The sequence below is a fragment of the Lepidochelys kempii genome, chromosome 6 (genome assembly GCF_965140285.1).
Source record: "Lepidochelys kempii isolate rLepKem1 chromosome 6, rLepKem1.hap1, whole genome shotgun sequence".
NCBI classification, from domain to species: Eukaryota; Metazoa; Chordata; order Testudines; family Cheloniidae; genus Lepidochelys; species Lepidochelys kempii.
The window spans coordinates 114,333,531-114,350,347 of NC_136385.1; the positions used below are offsets into that span (position 1 = coordinate 114,333,531).

At 42.1% G+C, this 16,817-nt stretch overlaps 1 protein-coding gene across 9 annotated transcripts in view; it reads right to left on the reverse strand.

Moving 5' to 3' along the window:
* PPP1R13B (protein phosphatase 1 regulatory subunit 13B) overlaps positions 1-16,817 on the reverse strand; it is a 139,283-nt gene that overhangs the window by 6,203 nt on the left and 116,263 nt on the right. For 4 of the 9 annotated variants that reach the window (XM_073349755.2, XM_073349756.2, XM_073349765.1 and 1 more), the window contains 7 exons: positions 15,100-15,258; positions 12,917-13,030; positions 10,950-11,119; positions 9,328-9,829; positions 7,897-8,660; positions 6,012-6,149; positions 5,789-5,922 (listed from right to left, as the gene is read on the reverse strand). In XM_073349755.2, coding sequence (XP_073205856.1) covers positions 5,789-5,922; positions 6,012-6,149; positions 7,897-8,660; positions 9,328-9,829; positions 10,950-11,119; positions 12,917-13,030; positions 15,100-15,258 — 1,981 coding nt within the window. Of the gene's footprint in view, positions 1-5,788; positions 5,923-6,011; positions 6,150-7,896; positions 8,661-9,327; positions 9,830-10,949; positions 11,168-12,916; positions 13,031-15,099; positions 15,259-16,817 lie in introns of all 9 variants that reach the window. The other 5 variants (XM_073349763.2, XM_073349762.2, XM_073349758.2 and 2 more) reach the window with 4 other exon arrangements.

The following is a 16,817-nucleotide window of genomic DNA, read 5'->3' on the forward strand; positions in this document are numbered from 1 at the left end:
GTAGCAAAGTATGATGCATCCTGAGATCTATTTTGACAGCTTCTGGGTAGAAGTGGCCTCTCCTTTCATCCTTCCCACAAATGATACAAAATGTCTAGGATATTTCCTAAATGACTTCATCTTCTGTAGGTAAAAGGTAAGGGTCCCATGCACATCCAAGAAGTGCCACATTACCTCTTCCCTATTGGTGTGTAGTTTATAGCAGAACACAGGAAATGGATGTTTTGGTTAATGTGAGAGTCTGACACTATCTTAAGGATGCACTTCAGATGCAGTCTCAGGAATACCTTATTCTTGTGGGAAACTACTGGAGGGGGACAGAGGAGGTCTGCCATGACTGCTCCTAACTCCCCATCTCTTTTGGCCAGTGACTGCGACTAAAAATGCTACCTTCGTTGAGAATTGCAGTAAAGAGTAGGGTACCAGAAGCTCAAACAGTGCTTTTGTCAGAGTTGCTAAAACCAGGTTCAGGTCCCAGACTGGTGTAGGTTTTGCCATGGGAGGGAAAAATAACCTAACTTTTCAGGAATCAAGATGTGACTGGGTGTGAAAACACAGAGTAAGTGTCCACTTGCCTGTCTCTACCTACTATGTTTGGTGGCTCCTGACACTAGTTGAGAGTTGGGAGGCAGATGACAGAATTGGTATTCCAACCCTTTCACAGGTACAGAATACATCTTTTCAGCCTGCTTATCTAGTGGTGGAATTGTGGTAGGTATCTGCCGAAAGTGTCTTTGTAGGTTTGGTGATGGCTTTGGTGAGCACCATTCCACTCTGTCCTCAGCCATGCAGAATGTCTAGCAGTGCATAGAATGTGTAATGCCTCTGCCACCAGTTTAACGAAGTCGTGGAAGACCTTAGAATCATCAGGGTATGGCAGGGAGGCAGGAATCACTGCTTCGTTGGGAGACAAGGACAACAAGATCAGCAGCATGATGGCATCTTGTTCCTGTTGGGCCTCTCCTCCAGATTGTTGTTGTGACTTCTGAGGCTGAGGGTGCTCTTCCTCTACCCTGAGAGCCAGACATCTTTGCAAAAAGAAAAGGAGGACTTGTGGCACCTTAGAGACCAACAAATTTATTTGAGCATAAGCTTTCATGAGCTACAGCTCATTTCATCGGATGCTTGCAGCGGAAAATACAGTGGGGAGATTTTATATACAGAGAGAACATGAAACAATGGGTGTTACCATACGCACTGTAAAGAGAGTGATCAGGTAAGGTGAGCTATTACCAGCAGGAGAGAAAAAAAAACCTTTTGTAGTGATAATCAAGGTGGGCCATTTCCAGCAGTTAACAAGAAAGTGTTAGGAACGCGGGGGGGGGAGGAGGAGGAGGAATAAACATGGGGAAATAGTTTTAATTTGTGTAATGACACATCCACTCCCAGTCTTTATTCAAGCCTAATTTAATAGTGTCCAGTTTGCAAATTAATTCCAATTCAGCAGTCTCTCGTTAAGAGTTGGTTTTTGAAGTTTTTTTTATTGAAGAACTGCGACTTTTAGGTCTGTAATCGAGTAACCAGAGAGACTGAAGTGTTCTCCGACTGATTTTTGAATATTATAATTTTTGACGTCTGATTTGTGTCCATTTATTTTTACTTGGAGACTGTCCGGTTTGGCCAATGTACATTGCTGGCACATGATGGCATATATCCTCTGTCCCATAACATGGGTATGTCAGGTGATCGTGACCTCATATCTCCTTGGAGCAAAGCCCCAGGGTGACAGATACCAATATGTATAGGAAGTGTTCTTAATTGCACAGGAGTACTGAGAAACTCTGGACAATACAGATACCCTCTGAGCTCAACCCCTGCTAGACACCCTCTGGGAAGTAATCCAGGATGGGTATCCACTATATTCTTCTGACTCCAATCCCAAATTCAGCAGGAGAGCTCTTGGTCCTAGAGAAGGCAGTGATGGCCTCCCTCTACGATACTGGCAATGGGATAGCTTGACTGCAGAGATATCTGTACTGAATGATATCTTGGTACTGGACATGGGACTCCAGAGAGTATCACAGTGACTCTAGTTCCATAAATACAATCAAGTCACCCACTGCTGAGAAACGGGCTGGAGCGGAGAGAGTAGTTTCTGTAATTCAGCCCATTGGTGCAGAAGAAGCCAGAGCTGGCAGTGCGGATGCAGCAGCTGTTGATGGTGCCAAAGTACCACTCTTGGTTCTGGAATGTGGTGTGGCCTTACCTTCTGATGAAGTCCCAGTATCAGATGGCCCCACTCTGAAGCACGAGGTGTCTCCTGACTTGGTGCAGGACGGAGACTTTTGCCTCTTCTTAGAGAACTTGGATGTGGAAGGACAAGAGGGAAGATTATGGGAGACTTTTTGTCTCCCTTCCATTTGCCTTCACTCTCCTCACCCGAATTTGTCGGAGCTGGTGGGCGGTGCCTTGGAACCAGCCAGAGCCACTACAAGGAATGTTCCTACCATCCTTAAGACATTTGGGAGTGGGATCTCCCCAGTCAGAGCCTGTGACCGCTCTCATAGACCTCTCCATGAGGAATCTTTTAGGTTAGAACTCCCTTGACTGTTTTGTCATCCTTGGAAATGACCTGCAGATACCGCACCTAGAAGGGACACGGGTTTTCCCAGGCAGTCCAAGCAAGTGTTGTGATAATATGTAACCAGAAATTACTTCTGGCAGTCTATGCAATTTTTGAAGCCAGGGATCCTTGGCCTACTCTCCACACTGCCGTTGGAAGAACTAGAGGGTGGTAAGAGTAGGTGAGTGAGTGTGTGTAAATAGGAATTATGATGTGTGGTACAGGAATCACATTGCTCCACATGCCATGGGTGGGATTCCCAAAGTTTAGGAAATCAAACCCCAAAAAGCTGTACTGATTAAAACAACTAAGACTAATTTTTAAAAATCATCTACAGGGAAAGCTGAAGTAGTCAGCACATACACTAAAACTTCATCCTAAACCATGAGCAGTAAGAAGGAACTAATATGGTGATGGTCTGGCAGCTCAGGGTGAGCATGAGGAGAATGGGGGCTCATGTGAGGACCAAACAGACACTGGGGAAAAATCTTCAGTCTTAGGCAGATGGAGCACATGCACAAACCTGAAATGGATTACACATAGGGACAAACACTCGAACAATGGACTATATATTATATTCCTGGGTGAATTCTGTGCAGAAATTAACGTTGTGCACACAGAATTTCCTTTCCCACACAGAAATGGGCTGCAGTACTGCTAGCCGGCATTAGGAGCCGCTGGACTCAGCAGAGCCCAGCTTGCTCGTAGAAGACACTGCTGGGGGAGGGAGAAGGAGCTAGAGGGTTCCTGGCAGCTGCAGTTCCCAGTATGCCCTGAGGGAAGGAGAGGGTGGCGCACAGGAAACGCTTGCTCAGTCCCAGGCTTGCACAGAATCAGGCTGTTTCTCCCTCTGGATTCCTGATCTTGGGGGACAGGGGGACGGGTGTCTGGGCAAGAGGGCAGGCCCAGTGGTGAGCTGGAGCCGGTTCGCACCGGTTCGCTGGAACCAGTTAAATTTAGAAGCCCTTTTAGAACCGGTTGTCCCGCAAGGCAACCGGCCAAACGTGGCACCTTAGGCGCCAACTCCATGGGTGCTCTGGGGCTGGAGCATCCACAGGGAAAATTTGGTGGGTGTCCGGCCCGCACCCAGCTCACCTCCACTCCGCCTTCTCCCCTGAACGCCCTGCTCTGCTTCTCCACCCCGCCCCCCCGGCTTCCCGGAGGAGGCAGAGCAGAGGTGAGCTGGGGGGAGGAGGGGGGACGGGACACGAGGAGGGCCGTCCATGCCAGAACAGGTAACCTGGGGTGGAGGGGGAGCAGCAGAACCACTCCCCACTCCACCTCACCTCCACTCCGCCACCCTGGGCCTGAGTGCGAAGCCGCCGCTTGCTTCTCAGCCCTCCCAGGCTTCCTGCGCGAACAGTTGATTCGCAGGACGCCGGCAGCGGGGGAGCGGAGAAGCAGAGCAGGGCAGCGTGTTCAGGGGAGGAGGCAGAGCAGAGCTGGGCTGGGAGCTGCCAGTGGGTGCTCCGCACCCACCAAATTTTCCCCCTGAGTGCTCCAGCCTAAGGCGCCACTTTTGATGTGATCAGTGGGGGGGGGGCAGCCGCTCCCCCTGCTCCCTGCTAGCTACATTACCCTGCCCCAGGAGCCAGAGGGACCTGCCGGATGCTTCCCAGGAGCCATCCCAGGTAAGCACCGCCAGGACTCCCCACCTCACCCCCCAGCAGGTCCCTCTAGCTCTTAGAGGCAGGGTGGGGCGGTGGGGCACCCACTACGGGGTGGGTGGGGCACCCACTACGGTGGCCCACGAGACCCTCCTGCCCGGTTCCGGGGGCAGTCAGGGGATAGGGGAGGGAGGTGGATGGGGTAGGGGCCCTGGGGCGGGAGGCATCAAGGAACACAGGGGGTTGGATGGGGCAGGAGTGGGCCACGACCCCCTTGCAGGGTGACGAGGGAACTGGTTAAGATTTTGGCAGCTCATCACTGGGCAGGCCCCACAGCTGGGCTTGGGGGGGGGTTGGGAGGTTCTGCAGGTATCTGGGCCGGGGAGGCCCCATGGCTGGGATGATGGGATGTGGGTATCTGGGCTGGGGGGGGGCCCTGCAGTTGGGCTCTGGGGATGAGGGGGTTTGGGTGTATTGGCTGTGGGGAGTACAGGTGGGCCCTGCAGGGGAGGGGTTGTGGGTGTTTGGGGATGGTGGGGAAGGGGACAGAGAAATAGGAACTGGGTTGTCATAGGGGTTTCTTTAACTCTCTACTCCTGGGGGAATTTTTGTGCGTGTCTGTATTTGTTACAGACATACTTGTTGACAGGTATTTTTAAATAAATTACCAAAATAATTGAAACTGGCATGATTATGTAGTGTTTCTTGACAAATAAAATTTGCAGAATTTTGCAGATTTTAAAATATTGTGTGCCGAATTTTTAATTTTGGGGCATAGAATGTCCCCATGAGTAATATTAGGATCAACTTTTTAAAAAGCTTTCCTTTTTAAAATCAATGGAAAGTTTTAAAAAAATTGAGGACACAAAAAAGACCTTATAGAAAAATATATATATATTCATGTATTTTTTAATAAAGTAGTTCATTACTAATACTGCGAAATTATAACAATCCACGGACAAAGGTTCCAAGAAGGTAAACCCACTTTTAGATAAAAATGGGGAAGGCTGTGTATTTCAAGTCAAAATTATTAAACATATGGGACACAAATTAGAACTATACAGTTAAATATAAACAATACACAATAGCATTTACTTATTATTTGGAAGAGTTTGTACATTACACTTAGGTGAACGTTTAGTAAAGTCATGCATTTCAATACCTCAATCATTAAATCTATATCTACACTAGAGACCTTACAGTGATACAGCTCTACTGATGTAGCCACACCACTGTAAGATCATGCTGCTCCATGCCAACAGGAGAGAACTCTCCTGTCAACATAATTAAAGCATCCCCAATGAGTGGCAGTAGCTATGTCGGCAGCAGAGTCTCCTGCCGACATAGTATTGTCCACACTGGCGCTTCTGTCGGTGTAACTTAGATCAGTTGGGATGTGTGTGTGTTTTTTTTCATATTCCTGAGCGACATAAGGTTTACTGACAAAAAGTGCTAGTGTAGACATACCCTTAGAGTTTACAAAAAACTCTATAGATTTACCAAAGAGTCATTTAGTAAATATATAATAATCTGATCCCTAGATAGCTCTCCACTAAATTTCATTATTTCAAAACTGACTGAATTGGGACTTTGAAGTTAAAAGTGCTAGCACACTTACCATCCATCACTGTCTGCTGCATTCACATTAACACCAAAATCAAGCAGGAACTTTACAATGTGGTGATGACCAGCACACACTGCATTATGCAAAGGGGTAATTCCTTCATCATTGGGTTTGCTGGGATCATCAACCTATGCGAAAAAATTGAAATACTTAAGCCCAAATCATTTCCTTCACTGAAAAAACGTGGAAGAGACAGACTACATTTAGAAAAGTTCACCTCATAAATGATCCTCTGTACCAGATCAAATTCTCCCTCCAAAGAAGCATCAAGCAGGAGAGCTAAAGGGTTGAACTTTACCCTCAAACCGTGACCAGTTCGTTCAGAGTTAGGTTTCTTCAGGTTGGTACGTTTAGTCTGAGTGAAAGAAAAAGTAGATGTCATTCCAAGTTGCATAAATAGCATAAAATATTCAGCTTGTTTTAACCAAACAAGCATTACTGTGCCCCCAAAGTGCTGATTAAGATTTGTCAGCATTTCCATTATAAAACCACAGTAGCAGATATGAAGCCCTGAAAATACTAATCTTATCATGTGGAAATCTGACAGTCATTCCAACACAACAATAAATTACTGTTTAAAAAAATGGTTAGAAGGTACAGTAGGTTAATTCTTAGTTCATCCCACATTTCTGAATATAATAGTTTTAAATCTCATCTGACATCACAAATGAAAGCAAGTCTGGTGGGCTCATCCTAGTCTCTAGCAAGACTTTGGTCTCATTACAAATTAAATGATTCAGCATGACTGGCAGTCTCTGCTCGGGAAAATCTCAGGTTTGAGCTAGCAGGAGTGTTCATTACAGGTTAGGACTGAGATGCATTAATTTGCTACGCTGTTTGCGGTGAGGAAGGAAAGCTTGCACAGCACTAGACTATTTTGTGTGTTTTTCTAGCCAGTAGTTCCAGAAGAAACATGTTCACAAAAACTGAACCATTTTAAAATTTGTTTTGTTAAACAGCATTTTACACCACTCATGCATTTTTCCCTGGCTCCAGCAAAATGTTTTAGCAATTTATGCTTTATGTGGACTACAGGCTGAAGGGTTTTGAAATGTGTGTTTTAAATTTCCGTTATACTTAAGTTTGGGGAAAAAAGATTATCTCCCCCTTCTCCCCAAAATCACTTTCACCTGTTCCCATAGGGGATACATGCAAGGCCGTGTGTACTCCGTGGCCAAGCTGGACCTAAATTCTTCAGCAAGGTCCTTGGATTCTATGACAGCTTTAGATAAATGAAAAAGTAGATGTGCTCACTGTATTCAATATGAAAGTGAAAATACAGTCATTGTAGCGGAGTAATATTTTTATATTAAATCCAATTTATTTTATGCTGTCCCCACATTTTCAATTCTCTACATAGTGCAGATTTTGACAAGACAAATAGTGTTGTAGACGTGCCAAGCTGAAACTGGAGGTTTTGGCAGCTGGAAGGGGGGCAGTTGGGGGCCGTGGCACCTGGGGAAACATGGAGGGTAATTTGGATTGTGGGATAAGCACATTAGATGGATGTTTCTGCTAAAATAAATCAGCAATGTTAACATTTATGTTGTCATTTTTAGGGTGTCGAGGTAATTTCCCATTGAGGGGAATATGGGTAGTTCACACCACCCAGAGCTGTTTTTTCAGACTGCCTGCAGAACTAGAAAAGCATCAGCGCAGCAGTTTCTACTCAGGTTCATGTTTACAGTTATCTTTGCAACCCTGAGGTCTGAAAGCATTTTTTAAATTTAAGTCTGATTCTGGAATTCAGTTCTTGGCAAGGGGTAATTTCAGATAAAGTTCTTCAGAAAGATGATACACAGGACCCTGAACATGCAGGATCATCTACAAAGTATGTGCATCATTTCCTTACTATCTAGCCAGAGTTGCATATGAAGTAATATTAGTACAGAAACAGCATTTTTGTCAACCTATCCATAGGAATCTTCCATGGTGCTATGTTCATTTTCCCTTTATTCCTTTGATACCATAAACCTTAGGCTATTTAGATTATTTAGCATAATCCCATTGTCTTCCAGTCACTGCAGGAATAATTGACTGTATAGCAACTTCCAAAGGCCAAGAGTAATACGCAATATAACTGTATTTCTGCCATCACTTACTGGAGGAAGTGGAGGAGGAACAGCTGGTGGCACAGGAACTTCATCTTCTATTGGGGAGCTGACCTCAGGTATGGGACTGGGTGACTGTTCAGTGGAAGGGACTACAGCAGGATTGTTATTATTGTCTTCAGTTGTCTCAGAGGTTTGGTTAGTGGTTTCAGTGCTAATCAGTTCCTCAGTGGCAGGAGAAGGTAATTCATTATCATTGGCATCTGATGAAGGAGGAGGTTCATCAGGAAGAGCAACCGTGGGTTGCACAGAAATAGGTTCTTCAACATTGCCATTGGTGCTAGTGTTTCCATTATCAACATCTGCTAAGTTGCCTATAAAGTCCTGTGGGTTGCTTGGTTGATAAAAAGGAGCACTTTCTATTCCTCCAGCAAGTGTATTAAAGCGCTGATATAACAGCTTCTGTATATTTGGTCCACTGGGCCCTTCAGGTTCAGTGATAGAGCTACGCTTCTTTAATGGCCTAGGAGCATTGGCTAATTTTCTTCTAAGAGCTTCAAGATCAGCATCACTTTGATATCGTAGGGGTGAATGCACAATAGGTGTAAGCTTAGTAGGACTGAGAGGGCGAGGAATGTTTTCCACATTGCTATTTTCACCTGATGGTGGAATGTTTTCCAGCTCTTGATCTTTTTCAGTGAACTCAATCTGAGGCTGAGATTGTGGCTGTGATGTGTGGGCGGGCAAAGATCCATGAAGGAATGGTAAAGGTGATGGAGAAGTTGAACCAGACTGTAGAACAGGTTTTCCATAAACTGAAGAAGAGAAAATGAAAGTGAGGGACTGTTCTGAATTTATATCAAAAAGGTCATGCAATAAGCTGCTGGATGCGCATGCTGCTGTTTGTTCATAAATCAATATAGAAGAAAAATATGTCAATAGCTAGGTTATGTCATAACCTATCACCCAGTTGGCTGATCAAACTAGGATATCAATACTCATCTGTTAGCGATGGAGATACTTCTGATAGTTATAAACTATTCATTGACAAATGGTAAGAGAAGGATTGTTGTAAAGAAAACCCTGCCAGAGACTATTTTTTTAATCAATCTCTGTAAAAGTATCTGGAATACAATGTATTACATCTAATATAATCCATATTGTTCCAATAGTTAGTTAGTATGTTTTAAAATAAAGATGTCTCACAGCACATGCCTATTTGCCACCTCAAAAACTACAAATGGGGTTAAATTAAATTGTGGTGCCATACTGTTTGAATAAGAAAAAGCAAAATCCTCCTCCTTTCCTCTAAATTTAGACAAGCTATTCAAACAAAATAATGCTTTTAAGGTAACTGTATTTACATTAATCTCAATTAAATTATTATTTATTACAAACAGATCAAAAAGCAAGTCTACTGAGTAGGTCTGAGGTAATAGTAGCCTATTTTAAAGGGAAAGGCAATAAATATATATATTCTACCTGCTTTTACTGATTTATTTAGGGTATTGTATACAGCCTGTTGATAGTTCTTTGGTGGTGTTGCTTGCTGAAGATACATTGAGTAGATGGAACTGGAGTTCACTGTTTGAGGTCCTTTTCTTGGAGACTGAGGCCTTGATCCTTTATCAGCTAGAAAAGGCCTGATAGCCACAGTTAAAGGGAGCTCAGGCCTGCCATCTCCGCCAGGAAATAAGGAGGGACCAGAAGGTTGATAAGAAGGGCTAGGAGGTACAGAAATTCTCTGTTGTATCTGTTGTGAGGAACTAGGCTGATGTATATTGCTCGATGGTGGTAATGGAATAGGTCTTTGCCGATTTGTTATACTGGAGCCAGGTCTTGGTAGGCTGCCATCCTTCCGCCTTTCCAGTGAATTTGTAGAACCTGTTCCTAAAGGAACAGAGCTTGGATAGGTTCCATAGTTTTGAGGCAACTGCTTACTTACACCAGGGATAGTAGGTGGCACTTTCCCCATATCAAGGCCCTAAATAAGAACAATACAAGTATTGTATGAAAAACTGGGCAGACTGCACCATCTCACAAATAAAATAAAAATAACCACGAGCAAAAACATGCACATCTTAACTAGTCAGATTCATAGTCCTGAAGGACAAGGAATAAATTATATGTATTTACATATATACACACAATTATAAAGCATGTTTTATAAAATTGTATTAGACATTATGCTTTCAAGAGAATTTTCCACAGAAGACTCAAAGATCAAGAGAACCAATATGTATCAGAGAGCGAAAGAGTATGCACACATCTTACAAGCCCATTGTAAGATATCTCCAATTGCAATATGTAAATATGAATCAAAACAATATTTGCATCATCAAGGGCTCAATTTTCAAACTTAAGCGCATATCTTTAGGCACCTAAGTTTGCAAGTTTGACCCCAAAATCCATTTGGTAATAAAGTGCAGTAAATCTACATGGCACTTCAAGAAAAGAAATTAAGACAAGGTCGTCACTTGTCAGAGCTTACAGTCTAAGAAAAATACAAACCACTGGGCAATGGTGCAAACACCAGAGGACACAAAAAAGACAACACTGGCAGGCTCAGTGTATGATGGATTTGAAGATTATTTTTTTAAAAAGGATTTTGAAGGAAAAGAAGAGGGAGGGTGATTAGTGGAAAAATGGGAAGTTATGCCAAGCAGCAGCAAGTGGCAACATGAAAGGTGTGAAACTGAGAAGGGAGGAGACAAAACATGTAAAGGGAGAGAATTAGGAGTAGGAAAGGGCTTGAGGGGGAGAGTCGGAAAAAGTGAAAGCAGAGATGTACATGAATGACAATACACAGGACCCTGAAGGTGAGGGACAGGAGTTGAAACTTGATGTGATAAGAGACAGGAAGACCGTGAAAGAATTTGAAGAAGGGAGATGAAGAGGATTTTATTAGCGGCATTTTTGATAAATGGAAGGGAAAAATTGAGATGAGCAGAGACCTGAGGCAAACCCTGCTAGAGAGGCCAAAGCCATAGTCAAAAGTTTTAGCAAAAAAGATTTATAAAAATACTACACAATTTTGGTAGACATTATGAGTTTAGTGGTTTTTATATGCTGCAAAACAAAAGAGCACCACATACGAAACCCACCAGCTTATCAGTACTTCCTAATACTGAAGATGGCAAAGGTTGACTGGATACAGTTCCTTGTTTTAAAGCAGTATCCATGCTTGATTCCTTCCAGTCTGCATTGGAGATTTGAGGTGGTTTTACCACAGGGGTTGAACTCTGTTTAAGCGTTGGCCAGTTTCCATCATTAGCTTGAAATAGAGGGAAAATGTGATATTTATGGTTACCAATGTCGATCACTGTAAACAAACAAAACATTTGAAGTGGAATCCATTATTCAGATTAGTTTAATCACAATGGGATTAATATGATGCCAAAAATCAGATAAGCTCTCATTAATGTTAGTGTCTGATCCAGAAGAGCAGAATAAAAGCTTAACAACCAGGAACAACAAGCTATTCGTTACCCTTTGACATGCAAATTAATTGTATTAAAATCAGCTCTAATGACAGATAGTGAATATTTGGGTACTAACTGCAATTTCAGTTATATTCCAAAATTAAACTTTTTTTAAAAAAAGTTCATCTATACATAGAAATATGCCATTAGCATTCAATATTTGATAATTTTTGGTGAACTACCAGGATACAAGGCTAAATTCTGCAACGTATCAATTATACCAATGTATATCATGAGTAACTGCATTACTTCAGTGGAGTTTTTCCAAATTTGCACCTGTAGAACTGAACACAATTTGGCCCAGAGTCATTGATATGCAGTCAGTTGTAAGTCAAGACCTGTTGTAGCTACATTAATTCCAGAAAACAAAAATCTCCCAAAGTGTACATTAATGTCTCTCCTCTTCCCACTACCTTCAGTAATTGTAATAGTGTCTCCCTGTTAAAGATTTAATTTTTCAGAAATTCATCTTAAATCAGTTGAAAATTTCAAGCCACAGGCATATTTATTCATTGCATGCAAAAATATTATGCACAATTGCATGTAAATTGAAGTAGCTAGAACTTGACTGAGTCCTTAATGCTTTAGTGTACAATTTTAGTAACTGGAGGAAACAATTCACTTTCTATTTTCCCAACTAGGATAAAAGTTTTAAAACTATCTGAAAGTTAGACCTATGCTGTTACACTGTAAAACAGTTTTGAATTAGTGCTTTGTTCTCCTGTTTAAAAGATCATATTTCAGTTGCTAGACTCACTCTTGCTCTATGAAGTGGATACGGTTGTTTTCGTTCTCCCACTGTTCTATAGTGACCACAGCAAAACAATTTAATAGTAGTATTGATGGCTTGTGAAAGAGGCACATACAGCCTTACTTTACCAGAGGACGGTAACTGAAATGCCAAGTCTTATGTGGAGAAAAGGGAATTTATTGGGATTCCTGGAACCTCACTGAGAGAAGACCAAATGAAGGTCAGCAATACTTAGTGACAAAGCCTTCCACTTCATCTCAACTTTACAGAGAAATTTTATCTAGGCCTCTCACTGATCCTTTTTTCCATTTCCAGATTTGTTACCATACTCTATCTTGTACAGTTTTTTTCAAAAACTATTTGACTGCTACCCCACAAATAGGCCACATAAGGGTGTGATAGATACAACGCAGTTTACACCACTCATCTTAGGGCTTATGAACCTGAGCCACTTTTATTTAACATCCAATTTCTAAAGAAGTTAGACTCTGGAGACAGTTCAGCAACCCATATTTCCACCATGCCAGCCCACATTCAGAGTTTAATCAGCTCGTGAATCTGTCTTTATCCTAGCCCACATGATTGTGATCTATTTTCTATCCTTTACTCATTTGCAAGTTACACTCTCTGCAAGTGAGCTGCCCTAGTAATTATCTTTTAAATTACCTTTTCTAAATGTTCCACACTAAGAAGTTATAACAACATTTTAATTTCAAGTCAATCTTGGTTGAATTCTGAGAGATAATTATGTTGGGATAAGAATGCTTTTCTGATTGTTAATTTAATACAGTTAAGACCATTGTAGATTTTTTTGCCCAAAGCACTTTGTGTAACATACAGTCCAGAAACTGCTTTTCAGAGTTTGTAGAATGCCAGGAAGTGCTGTAGTCAGGGCCGACATCAAGATCTGACACTGTCCATAAACTGTGCACCTTGTTTTTATTATCATCATCTAAGTGACAAGAGTAAGACCAAAAAAAGACAAAAGTAAAAAATACGTGCCTCTAAGTAAGGGTAATTTTTCTAAATGTGAACAGTGCATTGGATTAATATTTACTATACGATATACCTAAGATGTTTTTTAATTCTAGCATGTTTATTATGGTTACAGTTCATAGTTCAATTCCAGCAGTTCCTATATCCTATTTACACTAAACAAAGGAATGAAGATTTAGATTTAGTAGTTTAGATTTAGATTTAGTAGGTAAGAATGAAAAGAAGGAAGCACTAAACTTATTTAAGGGGTAAGAAATAGCAAGACATCATAAAACATATTTCACTCTTATAAATATACATGCACATAGGTTTAAAAAGAATGCTCAAAGAGCTAGACACGCATGGAGACTGCCTCTCACATTACCACCTAAACTGCGTGTCACACATTCAGCTAAACTGCAGTAACAGCCTACAATTACAGCTCTGGCCGCTAGAAGCTGCTGTGGAGAGGTGCTAAGCTGCTGCTGTCTGCAGCTCCCTCTGGTGCATCTGACCAGAGAAGGACCAGCTGTTAGGAACAAGCAAACCCTGACAGTGGCAGTGAGGGTTGCCGACCTTCCAGGTTTGTACTGGAGTCTCCAGGAATTAAAGATTAATCTTTAATTAAAGATATGTGACGAAACCTCCAGGAATTCATCCAACTAAAGTTGCCAAACCTTGGGCAGCAACAGCAGCAGCAGCAGCAAGCGGAGGCAAAGGCAAGGTCAGAAGGTGAGAAGATGCAGTTCTGGCCCTAGGCTCCCCTATTCAGCAACCAGCCAGTCTCCTAACTTGGACTCCACCATTCACCAAGCTGACCTGCTCCCCTGACAGGTCCCTGCTACCCCCTGCTCCTACCCAGCCCTCAGTCACCCCACCCAGTTGCCCATAATTCCCTTAGGTATCACAAGCCACTTCCAGCTACATCTTTCCCCAAGACACCTCCACCAACCCAGCAGTCCCCTGCTTCCTCCAAACTATCAAGTTATCCCCCTGGATCCTCCTAAAAGTCTAACTATCCAGCTGCCCCCAACACCCTTTGTAACCCCAGCCATCTTCAAATCCTTCCCCTCCACCCAGGCCTCCATCTTCCCTCAGCCTCTGAGCTTCCCCCATCTTTCCCTACCCAGACGCTCCCACAAACCCAGCTTCCCTTAGCTAGTCCCTCCTCCAGCACTCCCAACACTTCTGTTGCCTTCATCTTCTGCCCATGAACCCCCAAAAATCCAACTTCCCTTCAGTATCTCTGAGCCACTCCCGCTAATGCTATTGCCCAGCTTCTCTCTCTCTCTCTCACACACACACACAATTTCATCTAATTTGGTCATTTTACTAGTATATTCTAACAGTAACCATATACTGTAAACCAACAATCTGAAGATTCTTGATTTCACTATTACTATTATATTTGGGCCTTTTATAGAACTTTGTATTCATAGATTTCAGACCACTTGATAAACAGGAGATAATACTTATTCCATTTTATTTACCCACAGTCATGTAGAAAGTGAATTGCAAAAGCAAGGGTGAAATCCTAGTCCCACTGAAGTCAATGGGAGTTTGCCATTGACTTCAATGGGGCTGAGATTTCACCCAGGACCAGAAATCAGATCTCCCAATTCCCAGCACAGCAGACTATATAAACCCTCATAGCCTCACACATAATCCTATCTCCAAAGTAAGCCTACATATGCCAAGTCTCCCCAACTTTGTGAATCCACCCTAATTTATAGGTTGATGACCAATACAAAGTTTCTAGTAAGTTTTTATAACTATTCTTTCAGTATCTTTTTAGACCTAAACACTCAATGGGGCAAACTCATCTGGCAATACTCAAGGGATGAATTAGCCCCAAATCCATTTATTTCCTTTTAATCCCCAATTTAGCCTCCTAGAAAGTTTACATTACAATAGTGTATCTACTGCATACCAGGACACAGCACAATTTCTAAAATTGCTGTTTAATATGCATCTGTATGCATGAGCTCAGATCACCATATTAAAAACTGGCATTCTTAGCTAGCCAGCTATCATCTACACACTCACAGTGCAGGGTGTCAGACAGAGTAGGTGCCAGGAGGATGACACTTTGAACAGCAGACTGAAGAGAGGAAGTGGGAGGTGACAGAATAGGATCCACTATTATGTCTAAATCAGAAATCTTCCAGGTTCCTGGAGATTTTTTCACACACCCATAATCTGTCTCTACAGGACAGGCAGATTCAGTCACACAAAAAAAGAAAGAAAAAAAGTGGTGGAAAAATTACAATACAATGGCAATGCAGAAATTAGAACAGGAAAACTCAGAAATGCGGAAACAAACACGACACTTGAAATAAAAAAATCTCAAATTTCATTTTTTTTTCCTAGCACTGGACAGACAATATTTTCATATACAGCTCTTTTGAAAAATTTGCTTTAAATACTTTACATGTTTATGATTGTAATTGTAAGAACCAGTCTACACTACAAAGTCTCAGAGAGAACAATCTCTCTTTTACAGTCTGAAAAGGTCTAATGCAGAATAACCCCTCTGGTAGAATACAGCAGCTTTAGAAGTACATATGCAATTATCCAAAAAATACAGTGAGATTTACAAATACCAAAATGGTGTTTGCATATAAACTGCAACTTATGAATTGACCCTTTCCACATGATAAGAGAGACTTACATGCAACAAAATAGAAGCCAACACAAAGGAGTTGCTAATCTGTCATTTCATTCCACATTTAAATCACCATAAATATCTGATTTAAATTTTCCTCAAGGACAGGATATGCACACCCCATCATTGATTAAGTGAGGAAGAGTCTAGAAGATTTTGTACCAACTTCCAGAAAGTGAACAAAGTGTCCATATTTGATGTCAAACCTATGCCCAGGTTGGAATGAGCTACTAGATATAGTAGGAAAAACAAAATACCTTAACACCCTTGATATCACAAAAGGATATTCATAGATCACTCTAATACTACAGCTGAAGAGCAAGGTTTATGTCCAATCCATCTAAACATAGTTTGCATTCATCCAAAAGCAAGTCCTTAGGGTATGTCCTATGGACTGGTTCAACTCCCAACCCAGGGAGCAAGGTCCAAGCTTTGAGTGGGTATTCAATTCCAACCATCAAAACATAGGTGAAAAGAAAAGGAGTACTTGTGGCGCCTTAGAGGCTAACCAATTTATTTGAGCATAAGCTTTCGTGAGCTACAGCTCACTTCATCGATGCATCCGATGAAGCGAGCTGTAGCTCACAAAAGCTTATGCTCAAATAAATTGGTTAGTCTCTAAGGTGTCACAAGTACTCCTTTTCTTTTTGTGAATAGAGACTAACATGGCTGTTACTCTAAAACATAGGTGCAGTACTGCCTAGCTATTACAGATGATTGGCTCAAATGTCTCCTCCCACCCATTTTTGGATCTCACTTGAAAGGTGACCACAGTACATGGATTGGTGCATTTCTCAGTCTTAAGTCTTTGTTACCAACCCATTCTTCAGAGTTTTGACTTTACTAAGACAAACTGCCAGTGCAGAGAGTTCTAGGAGAATGTGAGCCAATAGGCTCAAGCACCCATGGCATAGATTTCCTACACCAGGCCCCATATGAGAAGGAGTATTACAATATGGACAGAATTGTTAATTATGGGATACCTGGAGGCTATAGTGTTGAAGAACATATTATAGGTATGACTGCAGAGAAGCTCCTTCATTAGCCGCAGTCAGGAAGGAGCTGGCAGTTGGAATACTAAAGGACATTCCACTGCAGA